The sequence below is a fragment of the Mesocricetus auratus genome, unplaced genomic scaffold (assembly GCF_017639785.1).
Source record: "Mesocricetus auratus isolate SY011 unplaced genomic scaffold, BCM_Maur_2.0 Super-Scaffold_100003, whole genome shotgun sequence".
NCBI classification, from domain to species: domain Eukaryota; kingdom Metazoa; phylum Chordata; class Mammalia; order Rodentia; family Cricetidae; genus Mesocricetus; species Mesocricetus auratus.
This window is the reverse complement of record NW_024429188.1, coordinates 119,678,578-119,703,975: the sequence shown is the minus strand read 5'-3', so window position 1 is coordinate 119,703,975 and position 25,398 is coordinate 119,678,578. Positions and strand designations below refer to the sequence as shown.

The 25,398-nt window shown below is 39.1% G+C and overlaps 1 protein-coding gene across 2 annotated transcripts; it reads right to left on the bottom strand.

The window, feature by feature from the left end:
- Window positions 1-5,256: 5,256 nt before the first annotated feature.
- Fundc2 (FUN14 domain containing 2) lies at window positions 5,257-23,615 on the bottom strand. 2 transcript variants are annotated; one of them, XM_005087520.4, is made up of 5 exons: window positions 23,462-23,615; window positions 21,434-21,584; window positions 10,452-10,527; window positions 9,380-9,511; window positions 5,257-5,678 (listed from the first exon to the last, which is right to left on the bottom strand). In XM_005087520.4, exons 1-5 carry the CDS (start codon window positions 23,538-23,540, stop codon window positions 5,601-5,603), a joined length of 516 nt encoding a protein of 171 aa, XP_005087577.2. In that variant the 5' UTR covers window positions 23,541-23,615; the 3' UTR covers window positions 5,257-5,600. The 2 variants fall into 2 exon arrangements, with proteins under 2 accessions (XP_005087577.2, XP_012981735.2); XM_013126281.3 differs by having other exon boundaries at window positions 23,432-23,535.
- Between the last annotated feature and the right edge of the window lie 1,783 nt (window positions 23,616-25,398).

The following is a 25,398-nucleotide window of genomic DNA, read 5'->3' as shown; positions in this document are numbered from 1 at the left end:
TCAGATCCCATTCTTTGGATCAGTAATCAAAGCCCCACAGTTTCAGTTCCTGGTTTTACAACCTGCTGGTTATGGAAGAAGCTATCCTTAATAACCTTCAAGCCTGATAATATATGACTAGCTATATAGTAAGACCAGTAGTGTCAGTGTTAAAACCTAAGTCACATGAGACCTACCATCATTAGAATCATAATATCCTTCCTAGATTACATACTACATTAAAGTTTCTCTTAACTTAACTCAATACCAATAATTGTTTCCTTCCAAATGCCAGTAGGAACATTGGGGCAGGGTGAATTTCTGTTGGTCTGTTACAGTAAGTATTACAGGTCTAAGGGGAAATGTTTCCCCAATTCAAGTGTTGCAGCTCTAAGGGAAAATGTTTCCCCAATTCAAGTGTTACAGCTCTGATGGAAAAAGCATCATGGTGGTTGGGAGCCAAGGAATTCCACAAAGTCAGTCCATACAACAAACCTCACACAAGATTTATTGAGAAAATACAAGAGGCTAGCATCCTCTGTTTAGGAGGGAAGCAATGAGGAACTAAAAGGGAGGTAGGGTTTACATAGGGTTTCTTGGGGGGGCAGAGATTTAGATTTGCAAGGTGGAATTTAAAGTTCTGAGCTTGGGGCAAGCCCAGGGATTGTTAGGATTTTGAATTCAGGGACTGGTGGGTTTTCAAAGCCCAGATGTGAGCTCAGACTTTTTACCCTACACATAGAGTCTTCTAATATGCAGTGATCCCTAGTTTATCATGAAGAAATGGAAGAAACACTCTCATTGCAAGTTAGTGTGAGGCCTAATGAGAACCAAATCATCCAAGCTGCACTGAGGCTTCAGTTTTTATTCAAGGCATGAACTGCCAAGTTGTCTCCAAGTGGAGGGAGGTAGAACAACCCCACAAAATGGGAGTTTGGAGTTTTATAGGATGGTCTTAGTTGTGTGAGAAAGTATCATGTGAAAAGAAACTGCTGTGAGCAAAAAAAATTTGTGGGGGACTTCTGGTCATTAGGATAGCAGGATATGAACAAGGGGACTTTTGTTAAGAAAACAGGATGTTGTAGTTAAGCTGTTCTGCTGAGATAAGGGTTCAGATGACTTCTGAGATGTACAGAACCTTCAGTTTCCATTTCTCCTGAAGGGGACAGGACCCACCAGATCATTCATCATGTGTGTTCAGCAAGTCCATCTTGGGCTAGCCTTACGGTCAGCATTGTGACAAAACTTTTCCTGGTGAGATGCAACACACATATCTACTAAACCCAGAGAGGGAGTACATAACAGACCAAAGTACAGATACCACCAAAGTCCAACTTGGAGAACCAATGAGTTTTATTGGAGTTACTTATAAGGAGCCAAAATGACTCAGGCACCTACATCTCCAAAAACCCACCACAGCACAGGTGACAACTCACAAAAACTAGGAATCTGGGAAAGCACGCTGCACAGCCTGTAAGCAATTCCACAGATTGAGTATCTCAAGTGATTCATTTGGTCTAAACCTCCTCCAGGTAGTCCAAGTGGTTTCTGATTCTAACAGGCAGCTGGTCTGGTCTTAGGGTCTTCTTTGCAGCCTAGCTGGTCTGAGCCAGTCTTCTTTTAAGTTTTATTGCTTACTCTGAGAGGGAGGAGCCTAGTGAATCTGGTCAATTTCAGGAACTTCCTAAAGCTATTTTGAGCTATTTACCTTCCTGCTTAAGGAGCTTCCCTGCAGGGTAGAATGTTTCGATCTCAGAAGAAACTGTTACACAACAGGCAGGCAGCAACAGAATTAAAGTTTAAGGTGGTTTATCTATTCTTTATTTCCTTAACCAAAACCTATTATAGTAGATCCAGATTATATCAAAACACAACTGCTGAAAGAAACCTGTTGATAGCTGGGAGATATTTTATATCCATTTGCTTTCCTCAAATAGGTGCTAGTACTACTGTTGTCCGTCACCACCCCCCAAAATAAAAATGCCTTTTGGGGCTGGGGATATAGCTCAATTGGTAGAGTATTTGGTAATGTGTACAAGGCCCTGGGTTTGACCCCCAGCACTGCATAAACCAGAGGTAATGATACAAACCTATATACCCAGCACTCAGGTGAACTCAGGAGGATCAGGAGTTCAAGGTCATCCTCAGCTATGTGTGACCTATCTCAAAAAAAAGATGCCTTTGTAAGACTATGGTATCATTATAAGAAATCTGAAAATTTGTTCTGTTTTCGATAGCTCTTCTATCATCTAGAGCAGTAGGTTTTCTTACAATAGGCATTACGTTCTTTAATTGCTATGGGAAGAGTCTCCTCCACAGTGGCAGGAAATCACTGAAATGAAGTTGGCATAGGGTTTTGCATAGGGGATTGCAAGAGGCCCCTCAAGATGTTTACCAGTGGCAAAGAATTGCCTTGATAATCTCTTGTTGAGGTACATTTCTTAGTCCAATGCCTGTCTTTGCCATGCCTTCTGCATAATCCAGAAGTGAGGGGCACTATGACTGGATTGTATTTATTAAAGAATTGTTTCTGTAAACACCCTATTTACAATCCCTTTTCAAGTGACGCTGTTTGCCACAATTAAAAAATTTGACATTTTGCTTTTTCTTTAAACCTCTTGAAGTCACCTCTCATATCCATATATCATCATCATGGTCATGAGCTTCTATATTAATTGTATCTCTGATCCAATCCTCCAAAGGTGCTGTCCTTGCTTTTAAAGGCCTAATTATCCTTTTGCATTGGGCATTAGCATTTTCAGAAGCCATAGTTTCAATTATTATTTTTCTAGCTTCTGTGTCTGATATCATTCTGTTTACTGTTGATGACAGTCTTTGTAAGAAATCCATGGATGATTCCTTTGGGCCCTGTATAACTTTTGTAAATGATTCAATTTTCTTTCCTGCTTCTCCAGTTCTTTACCAAGCATTCAAAGCTGCTGCACAGCATAAACCCAAGAGGTGATCACCATATAAACATTGCCTTTCTAAAGTAGTATAATCTTCTCCAAGAATTTGATCTTGAGAAATAGTCATCCATCTTGCTTTAGCCTTTTGTTCAATATTCTTAGCCTTGTCTCTGAACCAGGAAGTCCATTGTAATTGTGGTCCAGGCTCTAGGAAAGCTTTACTCAAATCTATCTAGGCTATAGGAATCACTCTATTACAAACTGACTTCGTGTTTTTCACCTGCTTCACAAATGATGAATGCATGCCATATGAGACTACAGCTTCCTTGAATTTCCCTAGGTCTAATATTGTCGCAGGCTTCCAAGTAGCTCTTATGGAACCTCTTTCATTTGGCACTTCCTGTAAGGTTACTGGATATATGAAAGTTGGTTAAAGTGTTCCTTTTTAACCTGAAAATGCAATGCTGAACTTGTTTCTCCATGTAATTCCTCAGTCTGTGTTTGAATATCTCTATAATCTTTAATAAGTTTTTCTAAGGCCTGCCTGCATCTTAGCACTAATATCAACCAACTTTTTTCAGAGATAAACCAAGAATTATCAAACCGACAAAGACTATCAAAATGATAATTAACAGTATGCCAATCTTGATTAAGTTGATCATCCCTTCTTTTAATTGTTCCATTTTTAAATCATGCATTGTATAATCAGAGACCTAACTCTCTCTTTTGTAATTATGTTTCCCATTTTTAATGTAGGAAAAACTCTTCTCTTTTAACTAATTCATTCCTTTAAGAGTTCCCAATTAACTTACCAAGTCTGCCAACAGTGTCACTGAACTGTGAGGTATAGCACATCACAATCTGAGAACTAGCTTGTGACTGTGAGCTAGGAGTGTCAGCCCAAGGAGAGGGGATGTAAGGAAAGCCTAAGCCTCCTAAGATTGGGTGACAGCTGAAGACTTTAGAAAAGCTACAACAAAAAACTCCCACACTTGCTCAAAGATTTGAGAAGAAAACCTAGCCGGTAGGGCAGGGACTCAGGCAGGAGTCAGGCTTGGGCATGGGCTGGTAGTCTCAAAGCAGCTTTTTCATGAATTCGTACTTTAATGTTGGGTGCCAATTGTAGTACAAATAATAAAAGACCCAGAGACAGATATTGGGGTTCAAGCTTCAAGCTGAAGATCAGAGAAGCAAAGCAGCCAAGCTAGTATATCTTAACTCTACACAGCTGAAATGGCAATCCTGTCTCCACAAATCCTCAGAGGCAAAAGCTCTCAATTCCTGTCTCCTCCTCCTTATATTCCTTTCTCTGACCAGCCACATCACTCCTGTATCCACATCCCTAGGGCTGGGATTAAAGGCATGTGATCCCAAGTGCTGGGATCAAAGGTGTGAGCTCTGACACTCTTCATTCTTGTGTAGATCAGGGTAGCCTTGAACTCAGAGAGATCCATCTACCTGTCTCCTGAGTCCTGGGATTAAAAGTGTGTGCCACCACTGCCTACCTTCCACAGATAACTTGTGTGGTGGCTTTGCTTTCTGATACTTCAGACAATGTTTATTAAATCATGAATAATATAACACCACAGTATGTGGTAATGGTGGAAAATATTTCTGTACTGGATCTTAATACCTACAAATGACTCATCTGACCATCCAACAATGAATTTCTAGGCAACTTTTCAATTGATATTCTCTTCTCAGATAATTCTAGGTTGTGTTAAGTTGATAGTTAAAGCTAACCAGGCCTCTAGATACTCTGGTAGTGAAGAGACACTGTGGACTTTGCATAATGGTGCAAGAAGAATGGACAGAGTGATTCAATGTTGCAAATGACTTGCTCAGTTGGAAAATGAAGACACTGTACTTAAGTTCATGAAATGATTTGGCCAGGCCTAGGGATGTTGCTTAGTTGGTAAAGTGACTGCCATGCAAGTCTAAAGATCACCAGCACTCATGTAAATGCCAGGTGAGTATGGTGGCTTGCCTTGAGTCCCAGGGCAATTGCAAAAATTACCAGAGCAAGATGGTTTCCACAAAGTCCCACCTACCAAATACAATACCTACATTACTTCATATTTCTTTAGCAGAAGTTCATTTCAGTCTTTTTTGTTATAGTACTTACACTGTCATTTTGACAGGATAATTGTAACAAGTATAAATGCCCCTCTTTTAAATTAATTTTATTTAAATTAATAACAATCTTATTTTACATACCAATCCCAGTACCCTCTCCCTCCCATCCTCCCACTCCCCCCCCCAGCAATCCCCCATCCCAACCCCTATCCACTCTTCGGAGAGAATGAGCTCTCTTTCTATAATCTAAAATCAACTAAAAAAAGAAAGTACACGCCAAGAAACCAAAATCTTTCACGCTTAAAGGCAAATGTATTCGGTTCCTTTCTATATAACACACACTAAGGTAACTACATGCTGCTTTCCAAATGAAGTTTGAAAAAGGATCTTACATAAGGGAAAAGGAACATTCTTACTAAGCTATTCATTGACAAAGTAGTGAGGATTATACTGGGAGAGTTAACATCTATTGTCTTTTCTAACATATCAAGCTCATAGAAGGCCTATGGAAGCCATTCAGATTTGCCACAACAGGGAGGAAGGCACAGAAGAGGAGGAAGAGGAGTGTCAACTGTCTCATGTTTTAGTGTTGAAGCTGCTGGCAAGAAAAAAAAGAATGAAGTGAAGTTGTATTTTTTAGGATGCCATGCCAAGTAAAAAGCCTCCAAAAAATCCTCCAGTCACAAGAACATTCTTCTTTACAAATGACACAACCTGAAAAACATAAAATTTTGATACAATGAGTAATTTTGCTAATGATTTTAATCATTTCCATTACTGGGGACTATAGGTAAAGTCTCATTTTCTTATTTTCCAAAGCTCCCATCTCTCCTATACCTTCCTGCAAAAGTTTCTATTCATCTGAGGTTTAGCACATACATGGCATCCTACATGGCTCTCTTATCAAATTATTATCTCTCCTGATCACTTCCCTTACCAAGTAAATGTGAAATAATATATCCTACATCCTGGTCCAATCATTTCTTTTTGTTTTTGCAATATGTGGTGTATGTGTGTGTGTTTGTGTACATATGTGTATTTTTGTACATGCATATGTATGCACATGTGCACATACATGTGGAGAGCCAAGATTGATAGGCATCTTCCTAGCTCACTCCCACCTTATATATTGAGGCAGGCCCTCTTGCCTTACCTAGACATTACCATCTGAGCTAGTCTGGCTAGACATCTTGCTCTGGTAATTTTTGCAATTGCCCTGGGACTCAAGGCAAGCCACCATACTCACCTGGCATTTACATGAGTGCTGGTGATCTTTAGACTTGCATGGCAGTCACTTTACCAACTAAGCAACATCCCTAGGCCTGGCCAAATCATTTCATGAACTTAAGTACAGTGTCTTCATTTTCCAACTGAGTAAGTCATTTGCAACATTGAATCACTCTGTCCATTCTTCTTGCACCATTATGCAAAGTCCACAGTGTCTCTTCACTACCAGAGTATCTAGAGGCCTGGTTAGCTTTAACTATCAACTTAACACAACCTAGAATTATCTGAGAAGAGAATATCAATTGAAAAGTTGCCTAGATCAGTGTTTCTCAACCCGTGGGTCATGAATCGCTCAAGACCATCGGAAAACATTTACATTAAGGCTTGTAACGGTAGCAAAATTAGTTATGAAGCAGCAACAAAAATAATTTTATGGTTAGGAGTCACCACAATATGAGAATTGTATTAAAGGGTGCTGCCATTAGGAACGTTGAGAATCACTGGCCTAGATCATATTGATTTTGGCATGTGTGTAGGGGACTGTCTTGATTGCTAGTTTATGTAGGAGGGTCCACCACACTGTGGACAGCACCGTTCCCTAGGCAGGTGATCATGAACTGTACAAGAAAGCTAGATGAGCATAAGCCTGTCTGCCAACCAACAAACAACATTCTTTGTGGTTCTTGTCACATGGTCTTTGGCTGCGAATTAAGTTCCTTAGTCAGAGGTAATGCTGTGTAGGATAACAAGCAGGCAGCAAAGATTCATTTGTTTCGTTCTGTTCTCCATTTAGGATTAATGTGATTAGCTGCCCAAGTTCCTACCTTGACTTCATCTCAGTAATGACCTGAACCTGGAACTGTAAGATGAATAAACCCTTTCCTCCCTTAAATTGCTTTTGGTAAGAATATTTCATCCCAGAAACAAAAATGAAGCTAGGACATTATGTCTCTCTGCATCACTTCCACTGCAGTCTAACTCTCCAGAAATTCCACATTTCTTTAAACAAAGTACTATCAGAGGGAAACAAAAAAAAATTCACTTACATTTTTTATTTGTGTACCTGATGAAATATGTATTTATGAGTGCACATTTATATGGGTGGAGGCCACATATCGTCTATAGTTAATTTCACTCTATATGAGAAAGTGTGACTGCTGTGAAAGATCGTAACTCAAAAGCTGAAAATATTTATCATCTGGCTATCTTCAGAAAAAGTTTACCAACCCATTATCTAAGCATTTTTATTAGTTATGTGCAGAACAAATACATTTTGGATATTTCAAAGATAATCAGACATAGAGATAAAACATAACGCAAAATGTTCACAATGGCAGTACACCCCACCCACTATGGTACCACTGTTCCTGTAAAAATTAGTTAACATGTCAGGCTGTGGTGGTGCATGCCCTTTAATCCCAGAACTTGGAAGGCAGAGATAAGCCGATCTCTGTGAGTTCAAGTCCAGCTTCATCTACAAAATGAGTTTGAGTTCCAGAACAGTCAGGGCTGTTACACAGAGAAACCTTGTCTCAAAAAAATGTCAAAACAGAACTAGTTAACATAACTAGTATCTTCATTTACTTTGTATTCTCCACCAAATATTTTGATTACTAAGATTTACAAAAGACTGGAGAGACAGTTCAGTAGTTAAGAACACTGGCTGTTCTTCCAGAGGACCTGGGTTCAATGCCCAACACCCACATGGCAGCTCAAAATCATCTGTAATTCCAGTTCCAGGGGACCTGATGCCCTCTTCTCACCCCTACATGATAGGGGATGTCCTTCTGTGATGGGAGATGTAATTCTGTAAATCAGTCTCTTATTGGTTGTTGAATAAAGCACTGTTGGTCAATAGGGAAGCAAGATAGGTGGGACTAGGAGTCAAAGAGGATTCTGGGAAAGAGACGATGTAGCTGCCATAGGAGTAAGAGGTCCGGACCCTTTTCTCTGGTAAGAGAAATACTTAGATTAACAATTATGGGGGTAAATACTTAAGGCAGAGCTAGCCAGTAAGAAAGCAAGCAAATGGCCAACAGCTTCATAATTAATATAGCCTCGGCCAGGCGGTGGTGGCGCACGCCTTTAATCCCAGCACTCGGAGGCAGAGGCAGGCGGATCTCTGTGAGTTCGAGGCCAGGCTGGACCGATAGCCTCCAAAACAATACAGAGAAACCCTGTCTCGTAAAAACCAAAAAAAAATTAATATAGCCTCCTGTATGTTCATTTGGGACTGATGCGGCTCTGGAACCAAGCTGGCGAGGAAGACTACACTCTACACTTCTGTATATGTTTCTTGGTTGTGGAACCTAGTGAGAAAGAAACTCCAGAAACACCTACAAGCACCAGGTATGAACATGGTGTACAGATATACATGTAAGCAAAACACCCACACACATAAAAATATAAATTATTTTTTAATAAAAAATGAGAGCTGGGTGTTGGTGGTGCACGCCCTTAATCCCAGCACTCAGGAGGCAGAGGCAGGTGGAGTTAGAGGCTAGTCTGGTCTACAGAGCAAGTTCCAGGACATTCTCCAAAACAATACAGAGAAACCCTGTCTCGAAAAACAAACAAAAATGTCTTTATGAGCTGAGTGAGGTAGCACATATATAATGAAAGGTTTTCTGTCCCAGTTGGTCCCACAGCCCTTGAGCCCCAAATAAACACACAGAGGTTATATTATTACATATCTATTGGCCGATAACTAGGGCTTCTTATTGGCTAGCTCTGTCTTAATTATTAACCCATTTCTATTAATCTAAGTACTTCTACATGACCTTATCTTAGCAGAGAACGCCTAGCACGTCCTATCTTCCTGGTCCCTCACGGTGACTCAGTCTGCTTACATTTCCCAGAATTCTCATCTCCTAATCCCGCCTATCTTCCTGCCTCATTGGTTGAACAGTGTTTTATTCATCAACCAGTAAGAGTAACATATATACAGAAGGAACACCCCCATCACACATGTTTGTTATCCTAGCACTCAAAAAGTTGAGACAGGAATTTAAGACTGTCCCCTGCAAATTGTTTCTACAGTAATGATATTATAAGATTGACAGACAGAATACAGTTTTTGTCTCACTGCTCCCAAGTTCTTTTTAATCATAAAGCTTTTTATACTGCTGAGACAGTATAAAAACAGCATGTGCTTTTCATATACTATATCTGAACAAGGCAAGTCTTACCTCCTCAGCTTTGCTCTTGACCTCAGTTGGTATTTGGTTATTCTTACGAATCTTCAACTGCTCTTTGGCTTTTTTCATGTCTTTTTCTACTCGTTGCCAGTCAACTTTGATGTACCCTGTATGGTTTGCCAGCTACAATGTTAACAGTGATAAAAAGAAATGAGAAATATGGTCTTTGGTATTTCTTTTTTGTCAAGATAAATCATGAAATAGGTAATCAAAATTCTTTCTATTTTTGGAAACATTGCTATTTGTTCTTTTTTTTGATGATCTTCAAGCAAAATGTTCATACTATATTCAAGGTTTCATGCTTGGTAATGGAAATAAACAACTGTCTTCAATTGCTGGCAATCTTAATGTATATGCTGAACACTTCTTTACCAGCTTTTAAGTAAGATTAAAAATAAGATGGTAAAATAAAAATCAAAGTAGTAAGTTCAATTTCTCAAAATATAAAAACTTTAAATTAAAAAAAAAACAAATTTTCAAAGAATTGTAGATAAAATAAAATTGATTCAAGTATGTTGTTTCTGATAAATTAGGGCTATCCAACTAATAAAGAGAATGACTACAGCCCATCAATCAATCCTCCATCAATATTGTTTTTTGTTTCCTATAAAATTTTTGATATCATATATCATATCTAAAACTGAAACTCTCCATCTTCCTATCTAGAATATTTCCTTGAATTAGTTACTCAAATAAACTGGAGAAAATATGTATATATCATAAGTAAAACATTATCACTCATAATCAGTGAAATTCTTATAGAAATCAATGAGAAAAAGAAAAACATTTGAGTTGCAGAGATGGTTCAGTGATTAAGAGCACTGGCTGCTGAGGATCCAGGTTTAGTTCTCAGCACCCACATACTGGCTCTCACCCTTATAAATTTGAAATAAAACGAGACTGATGATTAAGATCTCACTCAAATGGTTAGTAGCATTCAAAATAGTACACAAAAACAAATGCATATACTATTTTAGGGCATTATAGCCAAGGCTACAATTTCTTACAATATTTTAATGGGCAAGGGGAATTTCCAAACATCTAGGAAACTTAGTAGACAAACCTGAAGTATAAAGAATCCACCTCCTACAGCTGTTGCAGCCAATTTCCCAACTTTCTGGAATATGAAACCAGTGCACCTGTGAAACCAAACCCATATCAAACAAAGTGGCAGGCTGTCAGATGCACACAAATCTGAACTTCTGACAATGTTCATATTCTACTTACCCTAAGATGCTCTAGCTCCTTTCTACCATCTTCAGAAAAGGAAGGCCATGCTAGCCTTCAGGCTCCTACAGTCCCTGTTCCTACATATACATTATACATTTCAAAGTCCACACTAGCATCCTGGCCCATCTCAACTCCCCTTCTAACCTAAACCACCAGGTTGTATCAGTTAACAGGTTTCCCTTCTGCCTGACACCCCTTTGTTTTCTATATAGGCCAGGATTTCCCACCTGTTCTCACTATTTCCACTGTTATATGTTCTCTCCCTGCCACCTCCACTATTCTTTCTTGCTATTCCCTGATATTCTTCCTTCTCTTGTTAATATGGCCATGTCTTATCTGCTTCTTTTTCTCTTGGCTCTAGACTTTTTCAGATAGCTCTAGGTGTTCTTTCTCTCTTATCCACAATAAAAATCTCCCCCACCCACAACCACGAAGCAGCTATTTCAGTGGTTTCTTTATTACATCGCTCACATATACTAAGAATGCAAGCATGTGGCACTATATGTAGCTTGTCAATTAAAAATATGTATGCAAGCTGGGCATAGCGGGACAAATCTTTGATCCCAGCAGTAAGAAGGCAGAGGCAGGTGGCTTTCTGTGAGTTTGAGGCCAACATGGTCTACATAGAAAGTTCCAGACAGCCAGGGCTATGTAGAGAGACCCTGCCTCAAAAATTATATTCAAATAGTCTAAATACTATTCAAAAGGAAGACATTTCAAACTGGATTTTTAAAAGATTCAGGCTGAGAAGACAGTTTAGTGAGTAAAGCAATTGCTGTACACACATAAGGACTTAAGTTCAAATCCACAGAACCCATATAAAACTGGGTGCTTTAAAAGAATAAAATCTATCTATATTCTATGTACAAGAAACCTACTTTAAACAAAAGACTCCATAAAAGACAAGTGGTAAATCCATGCAAGTGTTTCTACTGGATGCTGCCCTTTTTTTAATCTGATTTTGTTATGAGGTTCTCTGAATCTTCCCAGACAGTGGTTCTCAACATTCCTGATGCTGTGATTCTTTAATACAGTTCCTCATGTTGTGCTGACCCAACCATAAAATTATATTCATTTGCTATTTCATACCTGTAATTTTGCTACTGTTATGAATCATAACGTAAATATCTATGTTTTTCAATGGTCTTAGACAACTCCTATACAAAGGGCATTCTACCAGAGACAGTAGAGGGGTGTAGAGGATGGGAGTAAGGGAGGTAGGGGGAAACTGTGGTCAGCATGTAAAATAAATTTAAAAATGTAATTAATAAAAAAATAACCAGCCTGGTCTACAGAGCAAGTTCCAAAACAAGCTTCAACACACTAAACAGAAACCCTGTCTCGAAAAAAACAAAAAAAATTAAAAATTAAAATTAAAAAGTGGCATCCTGCTCCCAAAGGGGTCACGAACCACAGGTTGAGAACTGCCATCCCGGAGGATTATCAAACACAAGAATGTCTTAAGGACTCCCAAACTTGGCAACCCAATAAATAACTTTAGGAAATTGTATTTCTGCATGCAAGTAATAAATAAGAGATTGAAGAATTTAAGTTACAATAGTATCAAAATATGAAATATTTATAGGTATCTAGGAATCTATGTTGGCTTCAGTGCCCTCCGGTCCCTGCCCTGTGCTTGAGGTGAGTGAGGGCTCTGCTCTAAGTCCCAACTCCGGACATCCGCCTGCTTCCATCTCCCTGGGCATGCTCTGCCCCTAGGGTGGACCCGCCCTGCCTGGAAGGACCACCCTGAGTCTGGCCATACCTCAGTCTTCAGTCCCCTCCAGCCAGCCCCTGTTCTGTGCTTCAGTCTCCAGCCCCTCAGGCCCCTGCCCCGTGCTTGAGTCTTCAGTCCCTTCCAGTGCCCTTCCTGAGCTTGAGTCTTCAGTCCCTTCTGGTCTCTGTCCTGTGCTTGAGAGTGCCTCAGACACACCTGCACCCATCGTGACACCCATCGGAGTATTGGACCTGTTTGAACACACTGGAAAGGATCCTTAGATCCAAACCCACCAAGAGAGGAAGAGACCCCACGAGTCCCACTGAAAGAAGGGATGGGAAGACGGCAATACAGAAACACAGCCAACAACAGAAGAACCAGTATGACGCCACCAGAGTCTAGAAACTCTAAACCAGCAAGACCTGCATACAAACACAGATGAAACAGAAAAGAATGACCTTCAAAACAACCTGCTGAAAGTGATAGAGGTCCTCAAATAGGATATGAGAAAATCCCTTAAAGAAATGGAAAAAAACACAAACCAAAGAATGCAAGAAATCAACAAATCTCTAAAAGAAAGCTAAGAAAAAACAATCAAACAGATGAAGAAAATAAATCAAACAATCCAAAACCTGAAAATGGAGACAATAAAAACAAACACAAACTGTGGTAATGCTAGAAATAAAAAAGCTGGATAAACAATCAGGAACTATAGATGCAAGCATAACTAACACAATACAAGAGATGGAAGACAGAATCTCATTAATTGAAGATAAACTAGAGGAAATAGATTCATTGACAAAAGAAAGTCTTAAATCCAACAAATCCTCAACACAAAATATCCAGGAAATATGGGACACTGTAAAAAGACCAAATCTAAGAATAATGGGTATATATGAAGGCAAAGAAGCCCAACTCAATGGTGCAGAAAACATATTCAACAAAATCACAGAAAAAAAACTTTCCCAACCTGAAGATGGAGATGCCTATGAAAGTACAAGAAGCTTACTGAACACCAAAAAGACTGGACCAAAAAAAGAAAAAAAAAGTCCCCTCGCCACATAATAATCAAAACACCAAACATACAAAATAAAGCAAGGATATTAAAAGCAGCAAAGGAAAAAGGCCAAGTAACATATAAAGACAAACCTATCAGAATTACACCCGACTTCTCTTTGGGAACTATGAAAGCCAGAAGGTTCTGGATAGATGTTCTACAAAAACTAAGAGACAACAGATTCCAGCCCAGACTACTATTCCCAGCAAAACTCTCAATCACTTTAGATAGAAAAAACAAGATATTCCATGACAAAACCAGATTTATGCAATACGTATTCACAAGTCTAGCCCTACAGAAAGTTCTAGAAGGAAAATTCCAACCTAAGGAAGTTAACTACACTCAAAATAACGTGGGAAATAGATAATCTTACTTTACCAGAAGTCAGAAATAGGGGAAAAACTCTCACACAAAACCACCACCAAAAACAGATCCAAAGCAAACAAGAATCAACAATCAATGGTCATTAATATACCTGAATATCAATAGTCTTAACTCACCTATAAAAAGACACAGGCTAACAGAATGGATACAAAGACAGAATCCACCCTTCTGCTGCATACAAGAAACATACCTCAATTTCAAAGACAGACATTACCTCAAAGTTAAGGGTTGTAGCTATCCTAATACCTAACAAAATAGACTTCAAACTAAAATTAATCAAAAGAGATGAATAAGGTCATTTCATATTCATCATAGGAAAAATCCACCAGGAAGAAGTCTCAATTCTGAACATATATGCCCCAAATATAAAGGCAACCCTGTTCATAAGAGAAACATTACTAGAACTCAAATCATACATTAAACCCCACACACTTATAGTCGGAGACTTCAACACCCCACTCTCACTACTGGACAGGTCCAACAGACAGAAACTTAACAAAGAAAAATTGGAACTAACAGAAGTTATGATCCAATTGGGTTTAACAGACATCTATAGAACATTCCACCCAAACAAAAAAGAATATACCTTCTTCTCAGCACCACATGGAACCTTCTCTAAAATTGACCACATACTTGGCAATAAAGGAAACCTCAACAGACAGAAAAAAACTGGAATAAACCCTGTATCTTGTCAGACCACCATGGATTAAAATTAGAATTCAACATCAACAAAAATTGTAGAAACTTCACAAACTCATGGAAATTAAACAATGCTCAATTGTATCACCCCTAGGTAAAGGAAGAAATAAAGAAATCAAAGACTTCCTAGAACTCAATGAAAATGAAGGCACAACATACCAAAGCCTTTGGGATACTTTGAAAGCAGTTCTAAAATTCATAGCACTAAGTGCCCACATGAAGAAACTGGAGAATTACCACACTAGAGAATTAACAGAACACCTGAAAGCTCTAGAAAAGAAAAGAAGCAAACTCACCCAGGAAAAGTAGGCGCCAGGAAAAATCAAATTGAGAGCTGAAATAAAGTAGAAACAAAGAAAACAATACAAAGAATCAATGAAACAAAGAGTTGGTTCTTTGAAAAAATCAACAAGATAGACAAACCTTTATGCAACCTAACCAAAAGACAGAGAACATGCTAATTAACAAAATCAGAAATGAAAAGGGGGACATAACAACAGACACTGGGGAAATCCAAAGACTCATCAGGTCATACTTTGAAAACCTGTACTCCACTAAATTGGAAAATTTAAAGGAAATGGATGATTTTCTGGATATATATCACTTACCAAAATTAAATCAAGAACAGATGAACGAATTAAACAGATCTATAAGCCCTAAAGAAATAGAAGCAACCATAAAAAGTCTTCCAACCAAAAAAGTCCAGGGCCACATGGCTTCAGTGGAAGAGTTAATACCAATACTCTTCAAATTGTTCCACACAATAGAAGCAGAAGGATCACTGCCAAACTCTTTTTACCAGGCTACAATTACCTTAGTACCCAAACTACACAAAGACACAACCAAGATAGGGAATTACAGACCAATCTCCTTCATGAACACTGATACAAAAATATTCAACAAAATACTGGCAAATCAAATCCAAGAACACATCAGAAAAGTCATACACCATGATCAAGTAGTCTTCATCCCAGGGATGCAGGGATGGTTCAACATACAAAATCCATCAATATAATCCACAATATAAAAAATCTGAAAAAGAAAAAACACATGATCATCTAACTAGACACTGAAAAAGCCTGTGAAAAAAATCCAACACCCCTTCATGATAAAGGTCTTGGAGAGATCAGGGATAACAGGAACAAAATAAAACAATATACAGCAAACTGACAGCCAACATCAAACTAAATAGAAACTCAAGGTGATTCCTCTAAAATCAGAAACAAGACAAGGATGCCCATTCTCTCCATATCTCTTCAATATTGTACTTGAAGTTCTTGCTAGAGCAATAAGACAACAAAAGGAGATCAAAGGGATACAAATTGGAAAGGAAGAGGTCAAACTTTCACTATTTGCAGATGATATGATAGTCTACGTAAGTGAACCAATGATTTCTACCAGGGAACTCCTACAGCTGACAAACACCTTCATCAAAGTGGCAGGATACAAAATTAACTAAAAAAAATCAGTAGCCCCACATGGGGAAGGGCCTAGGCCTGCCCTGGATGAAATGACAGACTCTGGAGATCCCCCCAAGGAGGGCCTCACCCTCCCTGGGGAATGATATGGGGATTGGGTGGGGGGGCTGGAGGAGTGCTGATGGAGGAACAAGGGAGGAAGTGTGGGAGAGGGATCTGGGATTGACATGTGAAACATTTATGTTTCTAATTTAAATAAAAACATATATTGAGGAAAATAATCAGTAGCCCTACTATATATAGACAATAAAGGGGATGAGAAAGAAATCAGAAAAACATGACCCTTTAAAATAGCCACAAACACCATAAAATATCTTGAGGTAACTCTAAAAAACAGGTGAAAGACCTGTATAACAAACACTTTGAGTCTTTAAAGATATAAATTAAAGAAGATACCAAAAAATGGAAAGATCCCCCATGCTCTTGGATAGGTAGGATCAACATAGTAAAAATGGCAATCTTACCAAAAGCAATCTACAGATTCAATGCAATCCCTATCAAAACACCAGCACAGTTTTTCACAGACCTCAAAAGGACAATCCTCAACTGTATGTGGAAAAGCAAAAGAGCCAGGATATCCAAAACAACCCTGTACAATAAAGGAACAACCCCTGACTTCAAGCTCTATTATGGAGCTATAATCCTGAAAACATCTTGGTATTGGCACAAAAACAGAAAGGTAGACAAATGGAATTGAATCAAAGACCCTGATATCAACACCTTTGAACACCCGATCTTTGACAAAGAAGCTAAAACTATACAATGGAAAAAACAAAGCGTCTTCAACAAATGGTGCTGGAGTGAACTGGATGCTGGCATGTAAAAGACAGCAGATAGATCCATGTCTATCACCATGCACAAAACTTAAGGCCAAATGGATCAAAAAACTCAAAATCAATCCAGCCACTGAACCTCTTAGAAGAGAAATTGGAAAGTACCCTTGAACCAATTGGTACAGGTGACCACTTCCTGAACATAACACCAGTAGCACAGACACTGAGATCGACAATTAATAAATGGGACCTCCTGAAACTGAGAAGCTTCTGCAAGGCAAAGGATACAGTCAACAAGACAAAACGACAGCCCACAGAATGGGAAAAGATATTCACTAACCTCACATCTGACAGAGGGCTGATCTCCAAAATTTACAAAGACCTCAAGAAGCAAGTCTCCAAAACAACAAAGGATCCAATTAAAAAGTGTGGTACAGAGCTAAATAGAGAATTCTCAATAGAGGAGTCTAAAATAGCCGAGAGACACTTAAGAAAGTGCTCAACATCCTTAGCCATCATGGAAATGCAAATCAAAACAAGTCTGAGATACCATCTCACTCCCATCAGAATGGCTAAAATAAAAAACACTAATGACAGTTTATGCTGGAGAGGCTATGGAAAGAGGGGAACACTCATCCATTGCTAGTGGGAATGGAACTTGTGCAGCCACTTTGGAGATCAGTATGGAGATTCCTCAGGAAAATTGGAATCAGTCTACAAGACCCAGCAATTCCACTCTTAGGTATACATCCAAAAGATGTCCATTCACACAACAAGGATGTCTGTTCTACTATGTTCATAGCAGCATTATTTGTAATAGCCAGAACCTGGAAGCAACATAGATGCCCCTTAACTGAAGAGTGAATAGAGAAAATGTGGTACATTTACACAATGGAGTACTACTCAGCAGAAAAAAAAATTGAATCTTGAAATTTGCAGGCAAATGAATGGCACTAGAAGAAACCATCCTGAGTGAGGTAACCCAGTCACAAAAAGACAAACATGGTATGTACTCACTCATATATGGATTTTAGACATGTACCAGGGGATTGCCAGCTAAGAGAGATATGCATGGTAACCCGGAGAAGGGTTGTAGGACGAGACCTCCTAATTGTATTGGGAGTGGGGGGAGGGAGATGGGAGAAAGAGACAGGGAGAAGAGGAAGGGAGAGGAGGACATGGGAGAGCAGGAAGATTGAGCCAGGGTAATAGAGAGAAGGATGAGAGATATCATAATAGAGGGAACCATTATAAGTTGTAGGAGAGATCTGGCACTACAAAAATGACACCAACTGGCATTAAGGCTACCTTAAATGACCTCCCCTGATAATGAGATTCATAACTACCTTATATGCCATCCTAGAATCCTCATCCAGTGGCTGACAGAAGCAGAGGCTGACACCCACAGCTAAAAACTGAACTGAACTCCTGGAACCCAGCTGCAAAGAGGAGTGATGAGCAAAGGAATCAAGACTAGGCTGGCGAAACCCACAGAGGCAGCTGACCTAAACATGTGGGAACACATGGACCCCAGACTGATTCCTGAGAGGCCGGCATCGGTCTGATTCAGACAATCCCCCCTCGCAACCTGGGTGTCAGAGAAGAGGCCTCGGCAATCTATGGGACCTTGGGGAATAGATCAGTATTTATTCCTGGCATAAAAATGGAATCTGGGAGCCGATTCCACATGGAGGGATGCTTTCTCAGCCTGGACACATGGGGTAGGACCTAGGCCCTGCCCTGGATTGTATAACAGACTCTGAAAATCCCTCATGGAAGGCCTTACCCTCCCTGGGGAAAGGAGGAGAGATAGAGTGGGGTGGGGGGTTGGGAAGATTGGGGGCCTGTGGGAGGAAGAGGGGGAGAGGGAACTGAGAGTAATATGTGTAAAATGTTAAATAAAAAATAGAAAAAGAAAAAAAGGAATCGTCACCAAAAAAAGAATCTATGTTGATCATTTATTGTGATATATTTATCACATATCAATAGAGTATATGTAACCTACAAAGCTAAAAAAAATGAAAATAAAGTGATAGTCATCAGCATAATATCAGACTGGTACCAAGACAGATCAATTTTTAAATGAATTATTTTTATTTTTAAAGTATTTTATTTTGGGGGGATGCATATTATGTGCACATGTGTACACATATGTGCACATGTGTAGCTTGCCATGGCATACATGTGGAAGTCAGAGGACAACCTGTAAAGGTCAGATCTTTCCTTCTACCATGTAGGTCCTGAGACTGAAATTGGGTCCTCAGGCTTGATGGTAAGTGCCTTTACCCACTAAGTTATTTTGCTGGCCAAAAGAAAAATCAATTTAATGCACAGATGGTAAAGTGATTTTAATACAAGTATAAAGACATAGGATTAAAGCATGCCCTGTTCCATTTCCTTTTTGTGTATGTTTGGATTGTTTCTACTTTAAGGTGTTACAAATAAAACTAGGAATATTTGTGTGAAACTTTTTGTATAAATATCTGCTTTCATTTATATTTAACTGCCAATAAATACTATGGCTGAGAATACTACAAGTGTGGTGGCATACAACCCCACTTGGGAGACAGAGGAAAGAGAATCACAAGTTCTGAACCATGCTAAGCCACAGACCCCATTGCAAAACAAAACAAAACCAAAACACACAAAAAATCCTCTTAAAACTCAATACTACAAAAAATGAGAACTTTATAGGGGAAAAACACCGAAATTAATAAAAGACAAATCTAAGTGGTAAAACTTTTCAGTTTTTACCCCTCTTTAGGAAAATGCTAACCAAGATCACAATGAGAAAAACACTATTTGTAAAGGCTGGCAAGAAGTTACTAGTATGGCAGCAGCAAATGTCAAGGATGTAGCACAAAGAAACACTTGGTCCTTGTCAACTTTTGAGCAGCATCCCGATATTACCTCATCAAGATGAAGATATATACACCCAATGACCTAGAAACTTCTAGGTACAGACACCAAAGAAATATGTACCCATGCACAATAGGAAATTTGCATAAGAATTTTATATTGCTACGTTAATTACAGCACTCAGTAGGTGGATCTCTGAGTTCATGGCCAGTGTAGTCTACAGAGATAGTTCTAGGACAGCAAGGACTATACAGAGAAACTCTGTCATAAAAAATTCAGATTGTTTGTATTATTCAAAAATTGAAAAATATCAATATCATATATATACTGGGCAAAAATATACTGTGGTATATTCATATAATGGAATTCTAAACACAAATGATAATAAGAATACAAAAACAAAAAATGCAAGAATCAAAACAATTGATAGTGATTGCGTTTACTCAAGGTTTAAAACTAGATTAACTACAATAAATTATTAAAATTATGAAAAAAACAAAGAGACAACTTCCAACAACTTTTAGAGTTCTAGGAGATACTAGCTATAAGTTTTAGCTTCAGCAGTTGTTAAATGGGAGTGTAGTCTCCAACTGTTCCCTATAGATAGCTGTTCTACGTATTTGTATTAGAATAAGATTTTTCAAATGGAGTTTATGAGAGTGATGGTTATCTACTCACTAAACTGGCTACTAGCAAGATAAACATATCAACAAATGAAAACTTCCACATTAATATTTGACACAGCTAATAAGTGGATAGCTTCTTTTTTTTTTGGTTTTTCGAGACAGGGTTTCTCTATATTGTTTTGGACTGTCCTGGAACTCACTCTGTAGACCAGGCTGGTCTCGAACTCACAGAGATCCGCTTGCCTCTGCCTCCCAAGTCCTGGGATTAAAGGTGTGTGCCACCAACGCCCAGCAAATGGATAGCTTCTTAATCCACCACTTGGTGTGTTGCCTTGATCTAGAATCTAGATTCTAGAAGAACATTCTGAGCCTCAGTTTCTACAAAAAGCCTAGATATTAAAAGTACCAAGTTCAGAGTCATTTTAAGAAGGAAATGAGATATCTATATATAAACTAAAATTAGTGCCTGACTTGTATGTAACAAGTACTTGACTTGTAGCAAGGGTTTTGGCACCAGACATGACCATTCCATGGTATAGTTAAGGGTACAGTGTGTATTGTAGATACGAGAGAAAGAACAGACAGAAGTATCTGGAAGAGTCTAAAATAGACTAAACATGGATTAAACATGGCCAGTAGACTGGACATGATAAGGCTATCTGGAGAGAGGAGAATAACAGGGGATAGAAAATAGAGAGAGCATCATAAGAACAGCAAGAGCAGAGAATAGTTAGAATAGCCAGATTATAAGAAGGGTAAGTAGCTGGGGATAAGGAAAGGCCGTGAGACTGGGATGGGGGCTTTGAAAAATACAACACATACTTCTGATTAAAGGACTTAGGAAGCCTGGAGGCTAGCATGGACCTTGATATGCTGATAGGTGTCACTGAGATGTGTTAATTGGAGAGCCATATGTCTCTTTTGCTAGTGGTAAGGGAATTTTGGCAGAAGACAAACATACTTCATGAGTTCTTGAGGAACGCTGGCCTTTATCTAGCTACGAGAAATCCTTCTATAGTTCAGGCTGAGTTCATTTCTGGATATTTGAACTGCCTTTTGGAATTTTGGGGATCGGAGTATCCTTTGGGCCTTTCATAAATATCAAGTAGTACTTTAATTTGATGGTTCACTACATGTGCTGACCAATTTCAGTGAAGTCAGTATGTTTTAATTAATTACTAAATCAGGCACAAAAGAACTGAAAATCTTTAACATCACTTACCATCCAGTAACACCTCCAATTAACAACTGGGTTGCTACACTATACTTTTCAGCTGATGGCCCAGATTCCTGCCCAAACAGCTTACGCCACCATGGTTGTTTTTTAGTCAATTCTGCAAGATCCAGTGCCTCAAATTTTCCATCAAAGTTTCCTATAAGAGAGTTAAGATATGCAGTTAATGGTTACTGGGGAAGGAGGAGACATTTTCTTCAGTGGTATAGCCAATGATAAGGTGCATATGCGCTGGTAAATAAACTCTCAGCCATATTCCTGTAAACAACCCGAATGAAACTCTATAATCTCCAGTTCTTTGCATGTGGAATTCAGTCATACCATTAAGCCTTCTCTATTACTCTGTGATATCTGAGACTTTAGCTAGAAAACTTATAGGGCAGGATCTGGAATAATCTGAGAAGTCTACAGTCACATGTATAGACTACTTCTCTCAGAGGCTACAGAGGGCTTTTTTTATACCATTGTAGTTGGGCAGGGGCCTTCCTTAATACCATAACAGTTAGGTTCCTCTCAAGTGGAGGAAAGATGAAGGACCTGGAAAAAAACTGTGTCATCATTTTAAGTCCAGGCCTCAGAAGCCATACAGTTTTACTACCATCAAATTGGGCTATAGTTGTTCCCACCCAGATTCAGGAAGAAGGATACAGAATATCAAATTTCCACTTAAAACAGTTCATGTGGGAAAATACAATCTTCTATATGATACATAGCCACAATAATCTTACGGAGACAGTTTAAGGGCATTTAATACTTAGAAAACTACAGCAAAATGTAGTCATTTAATTTAAAGATTTATAAAGCTACATTATTTAATAAGATGTTACATTGACCAAAGTATACACAAAAATATTAGTTTAAGACAAAGTCTAGAAATCTATTTATTCATAATATTATATCATTTTACTAACAAGGCACACCAAGGTAATTCTACAGTAGAAAGCAAGTCTTCTCAGTTGTGTTAGAAGCAGTAGATATTCATGGCTTTTTAAAAAAAGAAATGGTCTACCTTACACCATTCACAATAAAACAATTATGTAATATAACAGTAAAATATCACTGTTATGTTGAAGAAAATATCGGTGAAAACAAAAGATTATTTTTATGTAATTTTACCAACCCCATTCACTCAACAGATGGGTCCAGTCAAAAGTGAGATTAAATTGGGTGTAGTGCCATGTACCTGTAATGCCAACACTGAGGTTGAGGCAGGGGATTGCTGAGTTTGAGGCTACACTGGTCTACATAAAATTCTCTGTTGATGATGATGATGGGTGGGGTGGGGTGGATAAAAATCAGAGTGCTCTCTAGCCCACACAATTTCATCAGTCACTCATTAAATACTTCTAAACAAAATTTACAAGCCTTGTCTATGGGCCCCGGAAAATTATAAGTACTATAAGCACTACAATTCATGTAAGCCTCAAGACTTCTCAGAAATTCCTAAGTACTCTCTTGAGCAATTGCAACGCATGTGCTGGTTACGACCTAAATTTGATGAACTGACTAAACGTTAACCAAATTAGAGTAAGAAGCATAACTTAAATGAAGTGCTCCATTGGAGTTTTCTTTTGAGTAGGCTGAATAAAAGTACCATCCTATACAATAACAACACACACACACACACACACACACCATCAGTAATACAATTAGGAAAGGATCAACGAAAATGAGAATTGTCAGGCATTCCAGAGTCAAGTCCTAAGAGACAAACACTCTTGTGTCTAGTAGCCAAATCGCTTGAGAACAGGAACTGAATCTCCTCGGTAGGGGCGGTGCTAGTAGGGCTGGAGGAGCTGAGATAACATCCCAGGACAGCTCTGCTACCAGCCTAAGTATGACCTTGGCCAGGCCCCAGGGCACCCACCAGAAAAAATCTCCGAGTCGCCCTGTCTGGGTGCTACTGAGGCTTCCTAGGGTATGAATAATGCAGCACGCCCTGAGCCATCCCCATCCAAAATCAGGAAGGTGGTTCCACCCTTGTACCTCCACGCGCGCGCGTGCTCCAGCTTTTACCTTGACTGGTCGCGGCCATTTCGAGGGAACTAGTATCGCGAGGACACAGCTGCAGACCGCGGGACGAAGGACTAGGCATTAGTCATCGCAACTGGCTTCCGGCAGGTGGAGCAGATATTTCCAGTCCCGCGGCAGCGAAAGAGGGGCGGGCCTGTCACAATGAGACTGCTTTCCTGCCCCGGAGCAGCTGCTTCACCAACCTCAGCTGCCGCCCCACACTCGCGCAGAGGAATGCTAGATATTCCTGCCTTAGGGATGGGTTTATTTCAGCTTTATTTATTTCAGATTGCGCGTATTTGTGTAGGCAGTGAGAGTATGTTAATTCCAGTGCTCATTCCAATGCTGTTTCAGTGCCCCAAACGTATCTTACACATTTTTAAAGCATTCCAGCCACATTAATAATGTACATTTGTATTATAACGGCTCTTCTTGCCCCTCTTTTTAAAATTTATATATTTTAAGAGATTTATGTATATGGGTGTTTTGCCTGCATATATGTCTGTGCAGCATGTGTGTGCAAAACCTGCAGAGGTCAAAAGAAGGCATAGGATCCCCTGGAACTGGAGAGGGGATGTGATACAGATATCTCAGTTAGAGCTGAGCACTTCATTGTCTCTTACTTTCTGTACATTTACTAGTTGTGAGTCTATTGCAAAAAGAAGCTTCTCAGAAGAGGAATGAAAGATGCCCTATTTTATGGGTATAATGGTAAGAAATTGGAGGAGGGGCAGTTTATTTCTGTGTCCATTTAGGAAAGCACTAGTATTTGGTTCTTCCCATTGACTTTGGCAGCCATGGGGTTTGGCTTCGTAACAGGTATGATTTCTATCCTATGAGGTAGGCTTAAAACACAAACATAAAGTGATTGGGAGTACCTTGCCATCCATGCCAGCCACTGTCACAACTCACAGGGTTCATAGCTGCTGCATAAGACTGTTGGTAACTTGTCTCCCCCAGTAGCATGCATATAATCTTACAGCACTATGAAATAGTGTCAGTGGGAGTAAAGCTGCTTTTTCTTTCCCCACCTCTATATTTATTAGCCAGGTCAGTGTCAACTTGATTTTCCTATGTTTTATGACTCAAGATACTTCAGTAATAGAGTCTTACCATCAAGTTATGTAGAATAATTGCCAATAACATTGGCAATAGCCTATAATGTTAGAGGTCTATGGGGCCAATACCCCCAAAAGAGGTAACCCATTCCTGGCACTAGGCTTTATATTTATTAGCCTGTGGTGTTTAGTAGGGGCATTGTCTCCCTGTTGCAGGGGGAACTCCATTTGAACTCTTATATATGTATACATGTATATTTTAGAAAGCTTCTATAGTAACAAGTTTCCATATGGCCTTTTCAGATACCTTTAGTCTTAGTGATCACTCCCCATATTCCCTTCTATACTTGGTCCTTCCCTCACTTAACCCTTCTTATTCAATTAGTCCTGTTCTCTTTTCATATCACTGAGTGTCTATCCTACTTCCCTTGAAATCTGCCTTCCCTTGCTGGCCCTTGCCTAGTTTTCTGATATATATGGATACTACAATTTAAAAACATGTATCTAAAGATTCAGAGTTACATTTACATATGTGAGAGAACTTGAGAAACTTGTCTTTCTGGGTCTAGGTTACCTGGGTGGGAATGAATATTTCCAGCTGTCTCCATTTACCTGTAAATTTGATAATTTCATTTTTCTTTACAGGAGAATAGCATCTCATTGTGTGAATGTACCACATTTTCATTATCCGTTTTTCAGCTGATGGACATCTGGGCTCTTTCCATTTCCTGGATATTGTTAATTAAATAGCAATGAACATGGATATACAAGTATCCCTCTAGTATGATGTAGTCATTTTGGATGTGTGCCCAATATAACTGGGCCATATGCTAAGCTTGTTCCTAGCTTTTTGGGGAGAGAGGGTGTCTTAGTTAAGGTTTC

What these genes read in the sequence shown, in the direction of transcription:
- Fundc2 (XM_005087520.4), bottom strand. Translation starts at nt 23,540, where the DNA reads ATGCCTAGTCCTTCGTCCCGCGGTCTGCAGCTGTGTCCTCGCGATACT. An exon ending in GTGGATTCTTTATACTTCAG is followed by an intron (nt 9,512 to 10,451) that starts GTTTGTCTACTA and finishes TTAACATTGTAG; the next exon opens with CTGGCAAACCATACAGGGTA. An exon ending in TCAAGAGCAAAGCTGAGGAG is followed by an intron (nt 5,679 to 9,379) that starts GTAAGACTTGCC and finishes TATGTTTTTCAG; the next exon opens with GTTGTGTCATTTGTAAAGAA.